Raw genomic sequence first — 22,706 nt, forward strand, 5'->3', positions numbered from 1 at the left:
GAGCATTCGCAAATCTAAGTAAAATTAAATCCCCTTGGTTTTTAAGCATCAATTCGCGAGTGTTTCTAATCATGGATACACTGCCACCTAGCGGCTCATTTCTAGAACATTTTAGGATTTACAGACAACAAACAGGGACTGTAAAAAGCATCCGTATACTTTCAGGGATCAGACAGTTTGAGCAGAAATAACGGCGATAGGTTTCAAGACTTCCAAACATGTTCAATTATTGGGGGCGGAGGTGTCACATTTTTCTATCACATTTAGAGAAACGTCTGGGAAAGTCTTACTGCATATATCTATATAGAAAGCTCTTTTGTAAAGTCCTCTGTTCTCAGCACATCAAACTCGTTGACTATGGAAGATTCTCAATCAAGCTCAGCTATTTCTCCTGATCAGGGACTAAAAAGGCTCTCCGAGAGGGTTGTGAAACTCAACAGTGACCCGCAAGGCAAAGGTGTAGACAACCGGACCTAACGATACATTAAGGTCAACAGTTCAACAAAACGTAAGGCACACGAATCTAGAAATATTCTCTTCTAACGTGAAGAATCATGTCACACGGCATTGAGTGTCAACAAGCAAAGGAATATCACTGGGAAACATACGATGTACACCGATGGTCAGGTTGCTGGATGAACTTAGTTCGTTTTTCTTTACAGGACTGCAAATGTTTCCAACTCCAAGTGAAAACTTCTAAAGATATGTCGGCATCAATGGCGTAGCTAGGGGGGGGGGGGGGGGGGGGGGGGCGGTCCGCCCCAGGCGGCACTATTTTCGGGGCGGCCAGCGGCAGCTGCGTGGCACTGGTGCTGTCACTGAGCAGCCACTACACCACACGTGTTACTGTACGTGCAAGCGCACCTGCTTGCACCCAAATGCCGCACCACACAAAATGCTGCTCCACCTAACAGTGGTGGTGCGGCGCCGGGCCTGGCGTACTGTTTATGTGGGTCCCAGGACCGTCAATCTTTTAGCGAGCGTAAAGCGCTACCAATGACGGCCCTGGGAACAATTTGTGGCCAGCCCCGCGGTGTCTACTGCAAGCAAAGCTACATGGCTATCTTTCCCTTCTCCATAAAACCCCTCGTTTTAGACGCTTCCTGCTCCCAGCCTGACCAGTCCTCCCCAGTCCCTGTGGTGTGTTCGAAGGCAGAGTGAAGGTGAGGGTGAGTGTGTCTTCTCTGTTTATTTAAACTTGTCATTTAGTGTTGCGTGCACGAATTCAAAGCACATTTCACCGGAGTTTATTTTCCGTCACATTGAGAAGAGCTGTGAACTGGGAGACAGAAAGCATCGGTGGGGGTGGATAGAAGGTAATAAGGAAAGGGTTACAAGAGAAGCAGACACAAGGGGAGGCGGTGCAGGCAGAGGGGGAGATGGTGCACGCAGAGGGGGAGATGTGCTGGGGGTGAGATGGTGCAGGCAGAGGGCGAGACAGGACAGGCAGAGGGGAAAATGGTGCAGGCAGAGGCTAGATGTGCAGAGGGTGAGATGGTGCAGGCAGAGGGTGAGATGGTGCAGGCAGAGGGAGAGATGGTGCAGGCAGAGGGGAAGATGTGCAGAGGGTGAGATGGTGCAGGCACAGGGGGGGTTGGAGCAGACAGAGGGTGACACGGTGCCCTCAGAGGGCGAGATGGTGCAGGGAAGGGGGACGAGGTGCAGGAAGTGGGTGAGATGGTGCCAGCAGAGGGAGAGATGGTACAGGCCAAGAGTGAGATGATGCAGGCAGAGGGTAATGTAGCGCAGGCAAGCGGGAGATGCTGCCAGCAGAGGGGGAGATGGTGCAAGCAAAGGGGAGATGGTGCAGGCAGAGGGTGATGTGGCGCAGACAGAGGGTGATGTGGCGCAGACAGAGGGAGAGATGGTGCAGGCAGAGAGTGAGATGGTGCAGGCAGAGAGTGAGATGGTGCAGGCAGAGAGTGAGATGGTGCAGGCAGAGAGTGAGATGGTGCAGGCAGAGGGAGAGATGGTGCAGGCAGAGGGAGAGATGGTGCAGGCAGAGGGAGAGATGGTGCAGGCAGAGGGAGAGATGGTGCAGGCAGAGGGAGAGATGGTGCAGGCAGAGGGAGAGATGGTGCAGGCAGAGGGAGAGATGGTGCAGGCAGAGGGAGAGATGGTGCAGGCAGAGGGGGAGGTGGTGCAGGCAGAGGGGGAGGTGGTGCAGGCAGAGGGGGAGGTGGTGCAGGCAGAGGGGGAGGTGGTGAAGGCAGAGGGGGAGATGGTGCAGGCAGAGGGGGAGATGGTGCAGGCAGAGGGTGCGATGAGATGATGCAGGCAGAAGGTGAGATGGTGCAGTCAGAGAGTTATATGGTGCAGGAAGAGGGGGAGATTTCTGCAGGCAAAGAGATGGTGCGGACAGGGGGTAAGATGACGCAGGCAGAGGGTGAGATGGCGCAGGCAGAGGGCGAAATGGTGCAGGCAGAGGGCGAGATGGTGCATGCAAATGGTGAGATGGTGCAGGCAGAGATGGAGATGATGCAGACAGAGGGGAAGATGGTGCAGAAACAGCCCGTAGCCGGAGGTAGGTGTTTTGGGGGGGCACGATCCCCAATAAAAACACTTGGGTCTCGGTGATGGGCATGGGTTTCGATCCCTCACAATATCTTTTAATGAAAGACATAATATGGTGAGATTTAAAAGAATGTTGCACATTTTGCAGTATTTTTTAAGTGTTATTATTCTATATTTACAACTGTTTTTAATAATATATTGGAAATGGCACATTTTAAAGCACAGTGAGCAAGGGACACTGCTACTTTCAGTAAGTATGTGTTAAATGCTCTCCAATAAAACTGCTGAAAAGTAAACACACATGAATGTAATTAGACGTGATATTGTGTGCTCCCCCTCAGCACTCCTTTGGGGAAAGCTGTGACAAAGGCAGCGTTTCTAGGTACATTTTGTAAACAACCATTGATAATAATTTAGGGCCTAGTTTATGAAAAGTGTGGCATCGCTGGTTAAAAACAGCGATGCAACACTTTTCATTGCGCCCTCCTTGCAACACCGTGGATGGGTTGTATTTACTGTATGGAGCTCCATGTCCCAGGGAGTCAACAGATACGTCAGGAATCCTGACGTATCCGCTGGCACAGTAATGACGCATTGCTGGAGTGTGCCAGAAACTTGAGGCAACTCTAGCAATGTGCCATTGCCCATGGGCGAGTCCCATGTGAAAGGCACTGCGTCAGTCCTTACGCCTGCTTGAAGCAGGCGGAAGGATTGTGATGCAGTTAAGTTGTAGAAGTGGCGCAGTGAAATCAGTGGCGTAGCACTATTTCCGTGGTGGCCAGCGGCAGCTTCGTGGCACTGGTGCTGTCGCTGAGCAGCCAGTACACCACACGTGTAACTGTAAGTACAAGCGCACCTGCTTTCACCCAAATGCCGCACCACACAAAATTCTGCACCACCTCCGCCTAACTTAGTGGTGGTGCGGCGCCGGCGTACTGTTTATGTGGGTCCCAGGGCCATCAATCTTGTAGCGAGCGTCAAGCGCTACCAATGACGGCCCTGGGCATAATTTTTGGCCAGCCCTGCGCTGCAGCGGTGATGCACACTATCGCGCACGCCGCACACCACCACATGCGCTCTCTTCTGAGTGGAGGAGTCTCGTCCCGGGAAATGCAGATCTGCTGCAGACACTGTCTGCATTTCACACGGGTCGGATGTCAGGTCTGTTTCCTTTCCCTTAACCACAGTGTTACTGGGTAAGAAGTGCTTTCATTGGATGTCTGTTGAGCGCGCAGCTCTTCCACTGTATGTGAACAGCAGAGCGGGTGACTGCCTCGTCGCCAATGGCGTTCAAGCGTTTGAGCAACCAGGCGTTATAGCAGTCCATAGCACGCACAGGTTTTTGCATGTGGGGCATACTGAATTTTCTCTGATTTGCTTTGTTTGTGTAACAAGAAATATAACCAATATATTTTCTCTCCTTTCCTATAATCAGTTTTTGTTTTGTTACTTTGTGTTCTGTTTTTATTTCTGAAAAACCTTCGCGTAAAATGGTTTATGAACATAGGTTGCATCTTGGAATTTTTTCGTTATCCCTTTTTACCCTGGTTTATCAGTTGATATAATATTGACACGAGCAACCCCCTTGAGCCATTCCCTTAAAAGCAAACAGCAAAACTTGTCCAAAAGAGAATTTGATCTGATCAATGTTTGCACGAATGCAGGCCCTCCGCACATTATCTGAGTAAAATGCATCATTGCAGCGCGCTACAATTCTCTGCTCGTCTGTATTATCAGCAGCTGATTAGTATTAATCACGTCGGGGTCCGCACTATATTTACTTCTGGGTCGATAAATCGAGTTCCTTATTGACTAGTGCACTAATAACATTTGTTATGTACGGCGTTATAAATTTTAAATTATAAGAGTACAATTGTATATGTACCAACTAGTGCCTGTCATGTGCGCCACCGCCAACCAGTTTTGGCTATTAAGATAATATTTTTGGCACATACTTTCAATGTTTAAAACGCAACTAGAATGCGGCCAAAAAGGTAAGACAAGCTGGAAGTGTGGCCACATAGCATTTGACCATATCACTTGAACTTGTGCTTGGAATCATGGCAGTCGTAGTCATAATTTGAACATAGCCTGTAGGTGTTGCTCAAGTCACAGATTTAGCCAATGGCGATAACGGTGCGTACTTTTTGTGAGAAATCAAACCATTCTGCACTGAACGGATGGAGTGGAGCGTAGAATGGCGGGAATACGCAAGGGCCTCTCCTTGTGGCGTGCGATACTCTTTTATCCTGGGTTAGAGGGGATTGTTTCCAAAAGTGTGTGGATGAACTTGTTTTTCGGCTCCAATATTTAGTCACCTTTTGGGTGACCGCAAATGTTCTGTCGTCATATCGCGCACAAACAGAAAATTGTCCCAAGGCGCTTGAATGATAGTTACTTCTGCCCAGATTCAAACGATTTGCCCACCTTACTGGTATTTGAACCCATGACATGTGTGTTGCCGCACAGTGCTTCTTCCCAACAGGCCCTGTTAAAGGAATTTTTATTCAGGTGGGCCAAGGATACATTCGGGTGGGCCACTGCACGCCCAATTGTTACTTATATGCCAGGCCTGCTTCAGGGCCCTCCTTTATCTCTCCTTTGTCTTACAAGGGCTCATTAATACACATTATTTTCTTTCCAAATCCCTTTCTAAATGTTATCGCTCTCGAAATAGAGTATATTTCTTTGTAATGTCTCTTTGATGGGAATTGAAGGTTTCTGAGGTGGGAGTATCCTGCAAGTGACACTTCTTGGGCTCTCCCTCATGACCTCCTCAGGATTCCCTCAGCTGAGAACAACCCATAGCTCTTTCAAAAAGCTTATTGCAATTGTGAACTGAGCACTCAGTGAGCTGTGAACTGTTCACAGCTCTTTTTGTGCTCAGTTCAAAACTGCGAGCTGAGAATTGGGAGAGCAAATAGCAGCTGACAGCTCTCCGAGAGCTAAGTTCACATTTGTTGTTATGCTGCTATGGTTTATTAATACAAGCATGTATACCTTGGATTCCTGGCACTATAGAACAACTCAATAGGAAAAAACAGTGTAATAAAAACAAGGAAAATCATAGAGAATTATAGATCAAAATGATAAAATACAGATTACATACAAGTCTTAAGTTTTTTTTTATGCACAATAGGGGAAGGTCATTCTCTAGCCAATGCAAATTAGAAGGCCCTGTCCCAAAAGGAAGCTATTTTATTCCTGAGGACATTCAGCAAATTTTTATTTGTGGCGTGCAAAGTTAATATTGGGCTGTATTATTAAAGTGTATCCCTGATACAAAGAGGAGAGAAAGAGTAGATAGAACGGTGTACAATCACTAGGGTCTTTTATGCCTCACAAGAAGCCAGCGGAGGATCTCATAATTAGCGTAACTTGTCCAAGAGTCTGAAAATGATACCGGGACAAGTTCAGCATATTTCTGTGTGGCCCAACTTCTTGGCAGGGTGAATGGTGTTCACCTTGAGAAAATAGTGGGTGGACGCACGCAGCAAACTCAGCTCCAACCTTTGCTTTCACCTGCAGTGGAATAGAGAGTGGTGTCGTAACTTAAACCCTGCCAATCCACCCCCGCTGCTCACCGTCCTTTTTCCCCAGCCCCGCCCGCCCCTTGCTACTGGCCATGGGTGGCAATCTGAGGGATAGCCAAGGGCGCCAGAAGCTCTAGCTACGCCACTGGTCGGCATGTACGGGCACAGTAAGGCTGACTTTTATGATGAACGTAAAAGGCCTCTTCGTAGGCTCTGTGCTATAACTCGTGGAATGTTGTATTCGACTGGGCAGCAAACACAAACTGAGGTAGTGAGATATTGAGGCCACTCTGTATCCTCGTTGCAGCTCGATGTCCCCCCATTTTACTATCTACAAGTGGCATTGTTTATCACAAAAGGCAGCTATGATCCGCACAACATAGGTACCATTCTGAAAGCGCAACAACGTTCAGAGTCAGCGTGCCACTAAGTTAGTGGGCGTACTAACCCAGGAAAACAAAACAAGAGTGCCCTTTATCTTAAATGTCAACGAAAGGTATACAGACCTTTACTTTGTAAGTTCAGAACATTTACACAATTTACACTGAAATCGTGCCCATATAACAGTTTACAAAGAAGTGCCTTTTCACCACGTACATCAGAGAACCAAAGAGGTCTCTTAATCTTCAGCCCCATATGCTGATGGTTTCATTTATTAAGAAAAGCTTTAATAATGACACAAACAGAGCATACTTTGGTAAGTGGTTGACAGACTACTTTGGTGGAGTCGTATTCAATGACCGTGGTAGATACACTGAAAAAATGCCAAAAATGTCTCAGGCTGGCTTATTGCTAAGAAAAGATGAGATAATGTAACCAAAAGTCTCATCTTTACTCTTTCCAAGGTCATGCACTAATTCCTCCTTCACCATGCAGCCTAATGTGTAAAGTTTTAGGTCTTGCTTACAGATAGCTTCAGGAGTCAGTTGCCGCCACACCTGTGTACAATATACATTTTTAGTGTTCTGGCTCAGGCCACTGCTTATCATTGGTTGGCTTCTCGTCAGTCTCATTCACTTGCTTGTTATTCAACAGCTTTTCTCCTCTTCTTTGTTTTGTCCCTCCCTAAGAGCATAGCTTCTTAACTAGCCTTTTGACTGGATTAGTTGAATCTTTTCATGGCTGAAATCAGGGACTTTTCTCTTTCAGCATGTTTTCCACTCACGCGGTGCTTCTCTCTCAGATCCTCAACTCGTGCTCTTCATGTTGCTTTCCCCATCCCTCACTATTCCAGCTTGCTTTTTTTCCGTCTAATTTTTTCTTTCACCAGCTCTCCCTGCACATTTTACTAGAATTCTTTTTTAAACAGCTTCAATTTGCTAGGGGGAAACGCCTTCCTCCATAATGAGCTTTTGCGCATTGTTATTATTTTTCAATTTACAACTCAGATGTAGGCCTACCACATTTGAACGGCAAATTAAAAGTAAAAAAATATATAAATATAAGTTGTGCAGCTGTGCTGTAAAACATATGTGATCACGCTTGAGTCACCATTTTGGTTTTTATTTTTGCCATGACGGGCAGCATCGGTAACAATTTCGTTTTTCCTTTTGGTAATGCTGTTCAGCATAGGCAACAGGCCCTGGCAAAGCCAAAAGGTTGGCTAGCGTTTAAATGGTAATACCTACTGCCTTAACCAATACTCGTTTAATTCGTCATGAACCTTTTTTCTGGCTCTAAAACTACAGAGAGGAAACATTTTAAACATAAATTTCCCTTGATTTAATTGTTCGAGGAATTTCATACACGCAAAGGTAGCTGACATATGCAAACTGTTTAAAATTTGGCTTAATCACAAACCAACAGCTATTTGGCGTTATGTTTAAAGAAAAGCATCAATCCTTTCATACATAAATGTATTTACCATATGAATGAATTTCCCAAAATGATGTAACTAGGATATTTCTTCAACATTTTTGATCGATGATGCTGAACTATATTATTCTATGGCTAAAGATGTGATTTTGAGATTTGTCAAAGTGGGACTCAGACAAAACACAGTTTGCAATTTTTTTTAAAAAGATGCATATAAATAACATTGTTTATAATACATATAAAAAGTGAATTAGCTGTGCAAACGAAACTGCAATTTTTGTTGGTCATAAAGGGATAAAAAAGGTACAACCACCCCCCCCCCCCCTTTAAAATATAAAATTAAAAATTAAGTATTGTGCCATTAATATCATACTAAGTGACAGCAACAAAAAAACATAAGGTGTCATACTGCCCTCAAATTGAGGGAGGGTGGGTGGAAGGGGAGGGCTGGTAATCACTATTTTGTATATCTGCCACCTGTGATATACAAAGATCTAAGAATTAATTTCACCAAACCCTACTTATCAGTGGCCTTGCCTCCAGCCACAACTGGGCAATATGTAGTTATGCAAGGATAATTGCCACGAATATAATCCCTGTGTATTTCCGAGGGACATCTTTAGTTGATCCTAGAAATATCAGTTTAGATGAGAGGAGAATATTAATATCCAAGCACATTCTTAGGTCTTCACAAACACTTGCCACCAGTAACTCTATTTCTGTACAGTGAATAAATGTGTAGTGTCGTCATTAGTTTGAAGGCAGCTAAAGCAATCGGAGTCATTTCAACAGCCCCACGAGTGCAACCTTTAGGGAGCAAAATATATGCTCCTGTATTATTTTTACAGTGATTGATTTTAAGTCGGGATACATTCGAGTCCATTACTCTTTGGGATACTTAGCTCTATCTTAGAAATAGTGATTACCTGTAAGACCCCAAGGCCATCCCTCAGCTATCAACTGTTTATTATTGGGTTGCTTCTACTCCAATAAATGGTACACCTGGCCTATTAGTCCTTTTATATATTGTGGACAACAAGAACTCTATATATTTTATGCGATCCAAATGTAGATCAGACATTGGTATTTTTTTATTACAAAATGTCGAATCTGCAAATACAAAAAAAAAATCTCACAATATTAAAAGAAGAAAGAGTGGAAAAGAGAAAAAAAGTAGAAGAGTACTGCCGTGCCAAGCGGGTAGTCTCAGCTGTGCAGGATAAGTCAGCAACCCTGGATGCCAGGGGGGAAGAGTGCCTGCCGTGAAGAGTACTGCTGTACCAAGCAATCAATAGCTTGTGTGTTCCGATGAGCCAGTGACCCCAATTGCCAAGTGGGGCTGCCGTGAAGAGAGTCGCTGTGTCAATTGTGTCGGAGCCAATGTGCAGTGATGGACAGTGATGCCGTAAGCCAGAGCTGGCCACCAGGACCAATCAAGAAGTGAGACCTGGTCGAGATTGTGACAGCATTAGAAAGGCCACAGTGGCGACCCTAGTGGGCCTGAGCAGTGACTGAGGACCAGTGCCAGGATCTTCAACCCACCACCCCCATATGCCAGATGGGGGCGCTGTGAAAAAAGCTGATGTGCTGATCAGGTCAGACCCTGTGTGCAGTGGAGAGACACTGGTGCTGTATGCCAGAGTTGGCCAACGGGACCAATCAAGAAGTGCTACCTGGTCAAGATTGTTATCAAAGTAGAGAGGCCACCGTGATGACTCTAGAGAGCCTGAGCAGTGACAGAGGACCAGCACCAGGATCTTCACCCCACTACCCATGGGAAGAGACGAAGGACGTATTCACCTTGAAGGAACATAAAGAACCCCCCTTCCCGAGCCGCAAAAGGACCGTGTGTGAGGAACTCTAGGAAAGCCACATGCAGCCATCAGGGCAGTGTATAAAAGTGTTACGGGAGTCAGCTGCTGCAGCTCCAGCGTTCACCGATTGAGCACGCTCAGACTCCGGTTGCTCCAATCCCACTGGTGCAGTAAGACTGATTTTGGGCCACTCCGTCCTGGGGAACTTGCTTGCCAGATAGCGTGTCAGCAATGGAACACCTTCGACTTTCATACAGTTGGAGTGGGGCATCTGAGACTTGGACTACTATTAGGGCTTAACCTGAATGTTGCCAACAGTGAATGGGGAATAACCACTATCGCTAACTTGAGAACAGTGTAACTCATGTATCGACCTATGAAACACTAGAGCCATGACCTTTGAGGACTATGTATGGTTTATGAGTCTCATTTTACTTTCCAGTTGTAGATGAATACTTTCATCACAAAAGCAAGTATTTGATTGGACAATCATTTATTGCTGCTGCACGTATTTTTAGTTTTGAGCCTTATTTACCACCTATGTCCATCTACCAACCCTCAGAAGTCATGGACTGCTCGACCTGAGCTACTACTGAGAAGCATAAGTGCAGAAGGGGCTACTTGGCCCAGTTGCTCAGGATCCATAGTAGATCATGGGACATTAGGAGCAGAAGGCCTCAAACACCATGGCTAGGCCCAGTATGCCCTGTGGTCCTCTGAACGGGGTTCTAACAGTTACATACAAGTCAGGCCTGATTGTGTGCCAAAATTAAAGCACTGACTATTTAGAGTGTAAAAGTGTGTGTGTTTTACAGGGAGAGAAAGTAAGGCAGGATTAAGAACTGGATATTCTGAATTATAATGCCAAAGGTGTAATTCTAATAGTGTGCAATATAGCAATATCATTTCCAGAGCTGTAAGCGGACATTAGTTGAACAAAACACAGTACTAAAAAATTCATGCCTTGTATAAATTAGACTTGGAAGGAAAAAGACATTGCTACATTTACCGTCCTTCTGTAGCAGATGCATGGCTACTTCTGGAGCAATTATAAAAGAAACGGCGGAGCAGGAAATCCACCTCTTCTCTCCATAGTGAAGAACTGAAGGCAAAAGTATGAAGGGATGTGCGGATTTAGGAGGCGCAGACACAGGGAACCTTAAGGGGACACACCAAAGTGCTTATATCCGACTGCAGACCTGATGCGTTTAGAAAGCATACAGAGACATTTACACGGCTTGGCTCGGAAACAATTAGGAAGTTTAAATAACCATTCAGCCAACATAAAATTCATGAGGCTGAGCTATTCGGTAGGATCTAGATTAATCAAATATGGCATGTAGGGATGTGTGATGAAATATGCTTGTTTTTTTCTAATGTTCAATACATTTTCTATTATAGATGGACTCCTGACTGTCACGTAGAAACCACCGCGAACACAAGCACTTTCGTAAAGCAGCATGATGCGGTCAGGCAAAACGCTAGGACCATGTACTGATGGTGCTGGGATCCTACCGTAAACCTCTGGTGTCTATGGGTGTGCATAATTGAAAAATGAAAATAGGCATGCCTGAAAATCAGAGACACCAACGCATCTCCCACTTTGAGGGCCACCGACATTATCCTGAACTTCTCCAGCCGAATGTACAAGTTCAGAAGGCACAGACCAAAGGTGGATATTGTATCTGATCTCCATCCTTCTTGGGCACCAAGAAGTAAACTCCCATGCACCTTTTTTCCGTAGGTACTACCTCAATGACACCTTTGATCATCAGGGCAAGAACTTCTTCGACCCCACTCCACAACACATAGTGAAGGTAAAGGGCAACAGAGCTAGCTTGGGGTATAGCTTTTCATTAAAATATATGATGCTAGAATTCTAAATGGATTTTAGGAAATCATGATAGTAGATGGATTTATTATATTGTTTTGAATAACCAATTATAGTATATTTACTCTGGTCACTCAATCTGAATGCACATCTTCTGAGGGGACGTTGTTCTGTGTAGTCCAGAATAGGACTGCTCTAAGATGGCAGCTGCTTAGCATACAGCAGCAATGTTCAGGGTTGACCTCCTCACTTAATATTTAGTGTAGAGGGGCATCTTTGTTACTTTGATCTAGACTAATGACTTGAAACCCAATTATTCATACCACCTAATATTACTATCTGCTGCTGCGTATAACAATATTTAAAATCCTTATAAATGTAGAAATGTTAAAGCATTGCTATTACAAGATTATGCTCAATGGAATACTTTATGTATTAATCGCCTTAATCAACTGTCTGAAACTTCTGTTTTATGCAGTGCTCGGAAAGCCACAAGGGACAATCAGTGAATGTTAGATTATCGAGTATTTCTAAATATGAAAAGTTTGCTCTTTATTTTTACTAATGCAGGACAAACATTTTTGTGCTTTTCTAAATAGGAATTTGTACGTGATCACGGCACATGGGCGTGGTAATGCCATACAACATAACTCATCAAGCTATGAACTTTGTCCTCAATATTAAAGGAGCCCCAATGATTCATAGTCATATACAAGGAGGATTTTAATCGTTACAAGATGCTGACACTTACTTTATTCACATTTCTAATTATTTGACTACTTAACTTATTGGGGTTTCGTGACAGCTTATAAATGTGTATTAAATAAGGGAAATTATTGAATTAAATGAATAGAATTTAAGAACATTTATTAATAGGGAGATGTGACAAAAATGACCACACTATTAGAATAATAAATAAACAGGAAGGAAAGTGACTCCAACACAATACTTGCCTCATGGCAATGGGAAAATGACATTTTCATATTACTGTTTAAGACCAAAAAGTAAGTGAGTGACATAAAAACAGTCAATAAACAAGATGTAAACCTTGTAGTTCAGAGATTTATTTTAGAAAATCAGTGCCATAAGAGATACATGGGGATAGCTCCTTGAAGTCGTTTAGAGAAACAAAAGCAGCCCTTTGGTGAGTGATTATTTTTGTGCAAATTATGTTCAGCACAGGTGTTGGGAATAGCAAATCAAATACGATATATAACTAGTCTTCATTAATATAGAAACTTAAGAATTGTGTATTAGACTTATTTTGTCAAAATGATAGAAGGTATAGTCATCTACTACTGAATACAAGGATACAATTACTTAACGTGAGCTTACTCTCTGGTAATGGTCTAGATGTGCAAGTTGTAGTGTTAACACTTTTGTTCAGGGCTTGTGCTTGGTCTTAACATGAGATTAGTGCTGTAATTCCTAAAGTCATTTTGTATTCTCTTCAAGTTGATATTGGATTTATCTAATTTTGTTTTTAACGGTTATTTGGAGGATTTCTTTCCTGACAGCCCTGAAGAAGTCTCTCTTTGTTGGAACTAAATGCGGTGGCTGAATGTTGTGTTTTTAAAAAAAAAATAACAATGAGGTAACAATAACTGAAGGACTCCATTTTGTAACGTTGTAGTGCCCGTCTCATCTTTGTATGAATGTTATTTACTTTTTGGGGCACAGTGACAGTCGATGAAAGAAGGAAGGCACCCTTTAAAGGAACAGTCTTGAGTGCAGCAGGGTTTCCTACAACTACCTCGGTTCAGTGATTAGAGCTGCCCTATAAGATAACATGGGTTATTGTGTCCACAGTTAAAACTAAATAATCTTGTGTTTAGAAGCTATGAAGTCTTTTGGGATCTTAGCTCTGGCTCTCAATACCACACTCTGTTTTTAGTGTTGAGAAATGAACTTACCTGTAAATGAAGCCTTTTTTCTTTAGTAAGACTACACTGTCTTGGCATCGGAATTACCACCAGTTATTTTATGTATACTGTGAAGGAGGGTCTAACCTCTCACCATCTCCTAGAGTAAATCTTGCCAGCTCAACCTTGCTACCCTGAGAGAGCACAGTTCTAAAAGGAGTACCTAGTCATCCGGGTGATGTGGAATATTTAAATTTTAAGTATGGTGAAAACTTCTTAAGGATTTAATAAAAGGTGATAGGAAGTCAAAAGATGGACAACAAAATGAAATTAATGACACTTACCTACTACTAGTCCACACTCAGGACAGATCATGTCCCCAGCTCTGTAATCTTCAACCAAAATGGCATCCGGATGGTTTGGACATGTCACTCTTGGAAGGGCATCCACTCTAACCAAGGAAAATAACATTAAAATCTATATGTTTTATACGCTACAAGACAGAAAAGTATTGTATCAAGGTATATCATGCATTTAAATAAAGTGAGCTTCCATGATGAACATTTTTTTAGTTTCTATAAGAAATTGTAACAGAATATCAGTTTAACAGATACATATACGTTTTGGGGAAAAACAAACTGCTCATTGAAGACTGAATAAAAACATTTCTAAAACTTTAGAAATCAGCTTTTCCAACAATGTTGCTGTCTTTTGTGTAAGTGACAATAGCTGCTGTGCACTAAATCAGAAATCTATGGATCATGTCTATTAACGTTTAAACACATTTCAAGTACTTAAAGCTTAAAATGTGAGGATGCACTTACGCTCAATCACTCCTAAATCCCCTTGTGTCCCGAGAGACTGCGAGAGAGATAATAGGAAAACTTCGCAAAACTGATATAGTGAAGTTTACACTTGGAACACATTAACTTTTTTTTAATAGAAATTTACAAAGCATTCTTGGTGTATTCCTGGAAATTTGGATAGTTGTGGATTTCCAGGAGTACAGAGATATGCAACTATTCCTGCAAGAAGGAATGCAACATTTCTGCATGGGGAAACATGATGCAAAAAAGTATTGGCAATTCAAAATGGCCCAATTTCGGTGGGACTCTCTCCTCTTCCCCACTCTAAAATACATTTACTGCCGCCCTTAACCGGAATACATTTGCAACTACATTATTAACCCGGGAATAGTCGCAAACCTGCCATTTGAAGATTTGCTTGGAGAAAAATATCATTCAGGCAGAACGTCCATATAATCAATTCTTATATGCGAGGACCAAATCATACAATTCCTAATGATTTCAATTAGGATTGGAATATTACAATCAAAAAGGCTTTTCGTTTTGCCACCTACATTGAGCAAAGGTGTGCAAACAGATTTGTGAATTACCTAAGAGAGCTTTCCACAAAAGTCACTTCATCATCAATTGTTTCACGGATATGGAAAGAAAACATTAGTCAACTTGCAAGCCAATGAAACCCGAGCACACTGGCTCCACCCCTGTACCATTTTCCAAAGTTTCTGTTCTATTATGGTAGGTACAGCTTTCTTTCTCGAATAAAAATGCAGATTCTTTACAGATTGCCTCTTTTTAAAGAATTCATGGAAATTTCAGAGGAAAGACTCCACACAGATGACTAAATAGACAAATATTATAGACTGTCTAAACTCAATTTCATAAACCACTAATCCTTAAAACGGTGAAGTTGACAACACACGACTTTCACCTTTTCTAACAACTAACCTCAGCATGCACCCTCTCCATGTTTTTGTTATCAAATATTTGCCTTAGTTTAAGAATTATTCCCAAGCTGGAAAGCTAATGTACGGCCCAAGAGAATCCGCATTATCTTATTACTTACGCAAATCTTTAAAATAAACACTAAAACTTCATCTAATCAATTTCACTAAGCCAAGGCAAGTACAATCAAATGTATTTAATATCATACACACAGTTTATCTATTGTACTATAACTGCTGGAACTTACCAGGTTTAAAATTGTTTAAAATGTGTTGCTCTTCATGACAGATCCGTTCACCGGTTTCCGGAGACCTCCTCAATTTCACTTAAGCAGACATTCAAACTTTTGCCAACAAGAACGAATGTAGAAACAAGTAATATATATTTTACAAGAGCTTTTCATTCTTTTCCCATTATCTTTTCCAATTTATTTTGTAATTTACACTTGGGCTCTCTTCATCTATATACTTAAATGGACCATCACATCACCTGGGAAGTTAATGCTTGGAGGACCCCAATAACTACTAATGTGGTACCAGAGACCTGCCTACACAAAAAGCCGGTATTTTGACAATTTTGGCATCACCATTTCTGGAGACCATGTTGAAGTGTTCAAATACACATACCGTCAAAAAACCAATGAGTAGGAAAAATAAAATTAACTTTTTACTTAAAATTGCCAAATTTTGATCAGTTAAATGAAAAAGGCGAACAATTGGATATGATAAGTGATTCAATAATACAAAAAGAAGAAATTGAAAACTGGAAACCGAATTACAGGAAGAGGTAACACGACATAACTTGTTTTGAACAAAAGTGTGAGGGATTAGAATATCAGTCTAAAAGACCTAGAAGCATCACTGCGAAGGGAAGATGGAGTCTGTGCCTGAAGTGGTGCCACCGTTTACCGAAACCCATTTTGTGCTGCTAGCAGAGTTGCATAGGGGAGTGTGGATCGCTATGCCTGTCTAAGACTCAGGATCCCACATTACCAGCAAATCGTGCCGTTTGACAAGTTGGAAAACACCTGCTAAGCAAAGGAGCTGACCCTGCAGGGGGCACCACATCCAACGTTACGTGGCACTCCTCAGAAGATCCCCAGGAGTCTGGACTATGTGGGGGGGGCCTTTTTCTTAGTGCATGAAGGTGTTGCAACACACAGTTCAGCAATGGCCTTAAACAATTACTCTATGACTCATGGTAAGGAAACCCCACCTAGCGCCTCCACCCGACGGCCTTTATTATTTTTTTCTATACCCTGATGAAACATCTAGCCCAGTAATTTTAGACAGAACCGCATCAATCCCAGCTGGGGTCAGGACAACACCCAAGGCCACTTGAGTACTCCCACCCCAGCTTTGAAGCCTTACTATAGCTCCAGCCGATCCAGATTGTTACACGTCCTCGTGCTGAGCCCCTGCACACACTAATTGTTTACCTGTCTGCTTGTCATTTGAAGAACAGTGCTTGTTGCTGGGCCCAGCTGGGACTGGAGGCATAATTCTCCAGCCTTTCTGCTGGTATAAAGGTGCCCAAACAAAGATGGTGACCCTGAGCAAGGCGTAGCTGACTAACACAGAAGTGGCACATTCATTCAAGATATATCCACCAGGTACCATTTTGTCTCTGCTAACACTTAACACACGTTATCATGGCCTCAGGTAAGGCCTCACGCCATTTGCTCTTCACAGAGGTCGTGGGGAATTTTAAAATGTAGAAAAACGCCTCATCCCCAGAAGCTTCATTGGATGACATATTAGGGCCAATTACAGCTGTGGGGTTCAGATTGGGCTCCATAGAAACATCAATTATCGCTCTCACGATATAAGTGAAATCCACACTATCGGATTTAAGAGCCTTTGATAACCTAATTGAAGGGATGGAGAGCAGAATCTAACTCTAGTACTTGCAATAAAAAGTGACAGATCTTGACAATCTTGCAAGGCATGATATTAGATTGTATGGTGTTTCGAAAAAGTTTGAGAAGGACATCAAGGCCATTTTAGTAGGCCCTCTGTCCCAGTCCTGACTCATAGGCACAACCCACACTCAGGAGCTAGGACTACAGAGGGCACAGGAGATAAGAAATAGGAAGTCACCTATTGCGGAAACAGACAGACCAAGTCCCGTCATTGCGCGCCTTCTTCGCCAAGAACAGGTGCAACAGATTTTAACTGCATCAAGCAAACATGGACTGTATAACCGAGATGGACACAAAATCCATGTAACTGCAGACTACTCAACTGACACCAACAGTAAGGTATTTCTGCCCACAGACCCTAACTTCGTAAAAGGAATATTACATATGGCCTCTTCGATCGGGCGGTGATGTAGGTTGACAATGGGCCGCAAACTTAGTCACTACACGGATCCAAAAGATTTAGCACAATGTCTGATGAGTTTGTGAAACCGCATAGAGACACTGCCTCGCGACCATGGCCTGCTGTCCGATGCTACCGTCATCTCGACAAACCGTTATGGATGAGGACTGGAGCAACAGCTTGGAAGGGACCAAGTGATACAAGCAGCGTAGCTTACACATGACTCGCAGAGACAATCTAGGGCTCCACTGAAACCCATGTCACTTTCTGGCGATAAGACAGTCATGACGAACACTGATAACCTGTAACTGAGAGGCCAGATGAGTACTACCTGTATAACTCAATCTTTTTAATGTGATAACCAGTTTGTGATGATATGGTCCTTTTCTTTGAACTATCTCCTGTATTCCAGTCCCTATTCCCTTCTTCCTCTCCTCCTTTCTTTTGGGGATTGTCTCCATTAGCTGAGTAGGCAGAGGGTTTACTGAAACACTCCTGAGAGAATACTAGATCAGTTGAGTTATATGTATGCTCCAAATTAAGAAGAAGAGTACACTTTGTCAGTTTGCGAACGCCAGAGATTCATCTGCAAAGACAAAAGTCACTCTACAGAAAGTTACAAGAGATACGACCCGCCTTGGTCTTAGTACCATTTGAAAACTTATTTATCCACTACATTGAACAGAATTGTCTACTGTTCTCTGCTCACACATACACAATTGAAATCAGTCATCCGAGTTGCATCCAACACCATAACCTTCTCTCGCCTCCCCCCACCCCACCTCCCAAATCGTGTACTTCCCTCATCACATCTCATTTCTGGGGAGATACCTTACATTACCTAGAACTAATGACAACAGCAGGTGCTGACCAAGACTAAAGATAGCGACCCGACCATTCTCCAGATCATTGAATACTAATGTGCTAAACCATTGGATTAAAAGGAAAAAAGTTTTAGCATACTTAGCATCTAAAGGCATGGACATTGCACTTTCACAGGAAACACCTCACCAGGCCTGAGCGCGAGAAACTAAAAATGGATTGGGTGGTGAGGGCTATATGCAGCTGCAAATCCCCCTCCACCCCTGCTTGGAATCTCCAAAATGTAACCCACGAATCAAGCTGAAGAAATGTGGAGGGTCAGTTCTGTTGATGAAGTCACTCATGTACAGTATTTAAATTGGGGGCAGATGAGGATGGGAGAAGGCTGCTGGCCAAAACTGTGGTATGGCTCACGAGTGATCTTTGTAGGTATTGCCCAATATTAATTTATGCTCTACTCAACAAGATTTTGATCGAAACAGGCATGGCACACACGATCATGGGAGAAGGCTGGAATCTGGCACTGGATGATGTTCTAAACAGGACAGGTCTTATGACCAATAATGGTGACAGAGCAATACTTGGTGACAATTTAAAAGATCATGGTCTAGTGGACATACAGCGTCTCCTACATCCTTCGGATAAAGAATACATGCATCTTCCCGCAGCACACCTTTAACAATCCAGATCAGACCACTTCCTTCTCTCACATTCAATAGTTCCACTAACATTTGTGTTAGAAATTGGGTTTCTGGATGACAGAGGTATGCACCCTGTCCAAGCAGGAACCACAATCCTAGTCAGGGTAAGTCACAAACACACCCAAATGTAACCTGGGCTCACCCTCTGGAAGCTTGACACAGACCAGTCAGGCTTAACTTAAAAAGCAATGTGTAAAGGATTTGTGCAACACTTTAAACAGTAATGCAGTAAGAACACCACAAAGCAAGACCAAAACTATAAAAAGTAGTAGAGATATGAATTTTTAAAGAAGAACTGTAAAAGAGCGCTTAGAAGCAATAAGCGCCTATTTGGAATATCTGGATGCACAGAACCAGGGCAAAGTCAAAAGTTCAGGCAGACCACAATGGAGTGAGGTCCAGATACAGGGACCCACTTGTACCAGCTGAACAAATGTAACTTGATCCAGACTAGTTATCGTTGAAGATGCGAGGTGCAGCCCAAGCGATGCATGCGTGTCGAGCCACACAGTGGATGAGATGCGCCGAATTTCCCCACACAAGGTCATTGATGCATCGGTTCAGAGCGTAATGCGATGGTTCTGAATACAATGCACTTCTACTGCAGCGGAGGCTAAATCTGTTCCGAGCGCGATGAATGGGTTCCAAAGGCAAGGCACAGGGTCCACTCCACACAACTACAGGACGCGCCAGTTCCAATCCAAGCAAAGGCAAAGATAAGCTGGATCCAAGTGATGCAAAAGAGAATATGCGTTGGTTCCAATGGGGAAGCATGGGTTGGCTTGAAGCACCACCTTAGGCCTCGTTTCCAAGGCTGGCACCACTTGGCAGGGCAGATACACAGATGGCAAAGTAAGAGGGAAGTATTCTATGTTCCTGATACTTCAAATCAGGAGGCAAGCCAGCAAGCCCATAGTCACTCTGGGTTCAAGCTATGGAGGACCAGTCCTTCTCACCCAGGCAGGGAAAAAGCAGGCAGCACAGCAAGGCAGGAGTCCAGCAAAGTAGCAGTTCTGCAGAGTTGCAGTCATTTCAGCTGCACAGCAGTTCTTCCTGGCAAAGCGGTCATAGGTCCTGAAGTGTACTGAAGTGGTGGTGTAAAAGGTCAAGTACTTATACCCAGTTGTGCCTTTGAAGTTGAGGAGACTTCAACGAAAGGTCTTTGGAGTGAACAGAGGTCCTCCCTTCCTGTCCTGGCTGCAGACACCCTACAGGGGAGTATGCAGTCATGTGTGTGTGGACAGTACACCGCCTATTCACGTTAAGTGTAAGCCGGTGCTCAGCTCCTCCCTCCCATTTTCCCAGGAAGACCCATCAAATCATACCCAAGTTTTCATTGTGTGTGGCTAACTACAGGGAATACACAAAGCCCAGCTGTCACCCAACCAGGACAGGCAGCAGGCACCAAATGGCTAAAGAAAATGCCAGCTTTCTAAAAGTGGCATTTTCAGAATGGTCATTTAGTAATCCAACTTCACCATGAGTTGTGATTTTAAATTGTGATTCCAGAGACACCAGACTTGGAGGTCTTATTTCTTCCCAATTGGAAAATATACTTACAAAATGTAATAAAGTAATCTCAATGTTTTCCTATGGGAGAGATAGGGCTTGCAGTAGTGAAAAACGTATTTAAGGGTTTTTCACTACCAGGACATGTAAATGGTAAATGTACATGTGCAAATATTTAAATACACTGCACCCTGCCCTTGGGCTGTCCAGGGCCTACGTTGGGGGTGGATTCTATATACCTATCCACCCCTACGTTAGGGGCGGATTCTATATAATAAAAAGGAAGGGTTAGGCCAGCTAAGAGGTTTAACTTGCTAGGTCATCATGGTAGTTTAAAACGGCACACACAGGTTCTGCAGTGGCAGGTCTGAGACATGGTTAAGGGGCTACTTTAGTGGGTGGCACAAAAAGTATTGCGAGCCCACTAGTAGCATTTAATTTACAGGCCCTGGGCACATCTAGTGCACTTTGCTAGGGACTTAGTAAAATAAATATGCTGAATGGGTACGAGCCAATGTTACGATATTTAGAGGCAAGAGCACATGCACTTTAGCAGTGCTAAAGTGCTCAGAGCTCTCAGGCCAGAAAAACAAGATCAGCAAAAGAGGAGGAGGAAAGCAAAAGGTTTGGGGTGACCCTTCTGAGAGGGGCCCCTTTGCAACAATTTGGAAATTATATTTTAGCGGGCTCGATCACTGAGCGCCAGAATGCATGCGTGTCAATTGGCGCTTACACAGACCTATCCGAAAACCGTGGCAGCTAAACGTCTTCCATTATAATCTTATATTATAATAAGGAGAATGCAGGGTCGTCACGTCTGCAAAAAATACTACGGGCTGCAACTAAAGTTACTATCAGGAGCCAAGTCGAGCGTGACTCAGCGATGGTCAATAAGAAGAGGGCCAAGGGACAAGTTTTTCTTGAAAGAAATATTATGTTCTTCACCTGGGAGTATACAACACACTTTATTGAGTTCACAGGCAAAAAGACTAGTGAGGGAAAAAATGGAACTGAACAATCTTTATCCCTCAAAAGCTGAAAGTATGTTTTACAAGCTAAAAGCCCACCATTACGAACAGGGTGAAATAAAGGGTCCACCGTTGGCGGCTCAACTGAGTCAGCAAGAAGCAATGATAAGCATCCCTGCCAATATGAACAGCACTTGCCACTTAGTCCAGGAACCGAAAGATATAGGGTAAACCTCTCCTGCCTATTATGGTAAACTACTTAGTGCAGAACTAATGCGAGATGAGAAACGGGAGAATAGATTTGACAACATAAAATTATCCCGTCTTAATGAGGAGGACAACTCCTTTTAGAAAGGGAAATAAAGAAAAGAGGATATAGCACTTACTATCACAACCCTTTCCTACAACAAAGCCCTGTGGGAGGACAGCTACTCATGGGAATTTTATAAATGGGCTATAGATTAGCTTGTAGATACTCTCTACGGAGCCTTTAAAGAACCAGACCAATCTGGCAGCCATGCAACTCTCCCTAACAGGGCTTTGATTGCCATTCCCCCAAAATCCAGAAAAGCAGTGGGAGTTACTGTCCAATCTCCCTGCTAAATGTGGACATTAAGATTTTAGCGGGGATACTGGTGTCCAGGATGAAACAGTTAATACCAACACTAGTTCACCACTCACAAGTAGGCTTTGTGCCTGGACGAAGCGTCATGCAATCACATGCACCCCTTACCACATTTATTCTGGTTTGACAAAGACTCCCACGATGGCCCAATCTCTGGACACTGAGAAGGCGGTGGCAGTTTCAACTCCGCATATTTGGACATCACACTTAAAGATTGGACCTGGGAGATGAGTTAATCTCCAAAGTCAAATGGCTGTATGATTCTCACACTGCACAAGTCAATTGTGCGGTGTTCTCTCATACCCCTTTGTCATGAACAGAGGGGTGAGCCAGGGTTGCTCAGTCTCACCACTATTAATCCTGCATGTGTTAGAGCTTCTAGCAGCTGCTATTCATTGGTCCCACGACATTGTACTCCCACACCAGGGTCACTAAACAAAAGACTGGTACTATTACAAGACATGACAGACTCCCCTACACTCCTGAACCAAGAAAGACATGTGTTAGCCTCTGCAATAACTGCAGCCAAGATCTGCATCTTGAGGCATTGCTGATCCCCCCCCCAGACACCCAAACAAGAATTGTGGATTGAGTTGTACAAGACTGCTTTGTATGAGAAACTAAGTGGAAACCTTTTAACACA

At 43.4% G+C, this 22,706-nt stretch overlaps 1 protein-coding gene across 1 annotated transcript in view; it reads right to left on the bottom strand.

Moving 5' to 3' along the window:
* The window catches only part of GTF2B (general transcription factor IIB), a 158,531-nt gene that overhangs the window by 111,852 nt on the left and 23,973 nt on the right, over positions 1-22,706 (bottom strand). Inside the window, exon 2 of the mRNA XM_085602133.1 lies at positions 13,714-13,820. Coding sequence (XP_085458259.1) covers positions 13,714-13,820 — 107 coding nt within the window. The remainder of the gene's footprint in view (positions 1-13,713; positions 13,821-22,706) is intronic.

The sequence above is a fragment of the Triturus cristatus genome, chromosome 4_2 (genome assembly GCF_964204655.1).
Source record: "Triturus cristatus chromosome 4_2, aTriCri1.1, whole genome shotgun sequence".
In the NCBI taxonomy this organism is placed as follows: domain Eukaryota; kingdom Metazoa; phylum Chordata; class Amphibia; order Caudata; family Salamandridae; genus Triturus; species Triturus cristatus.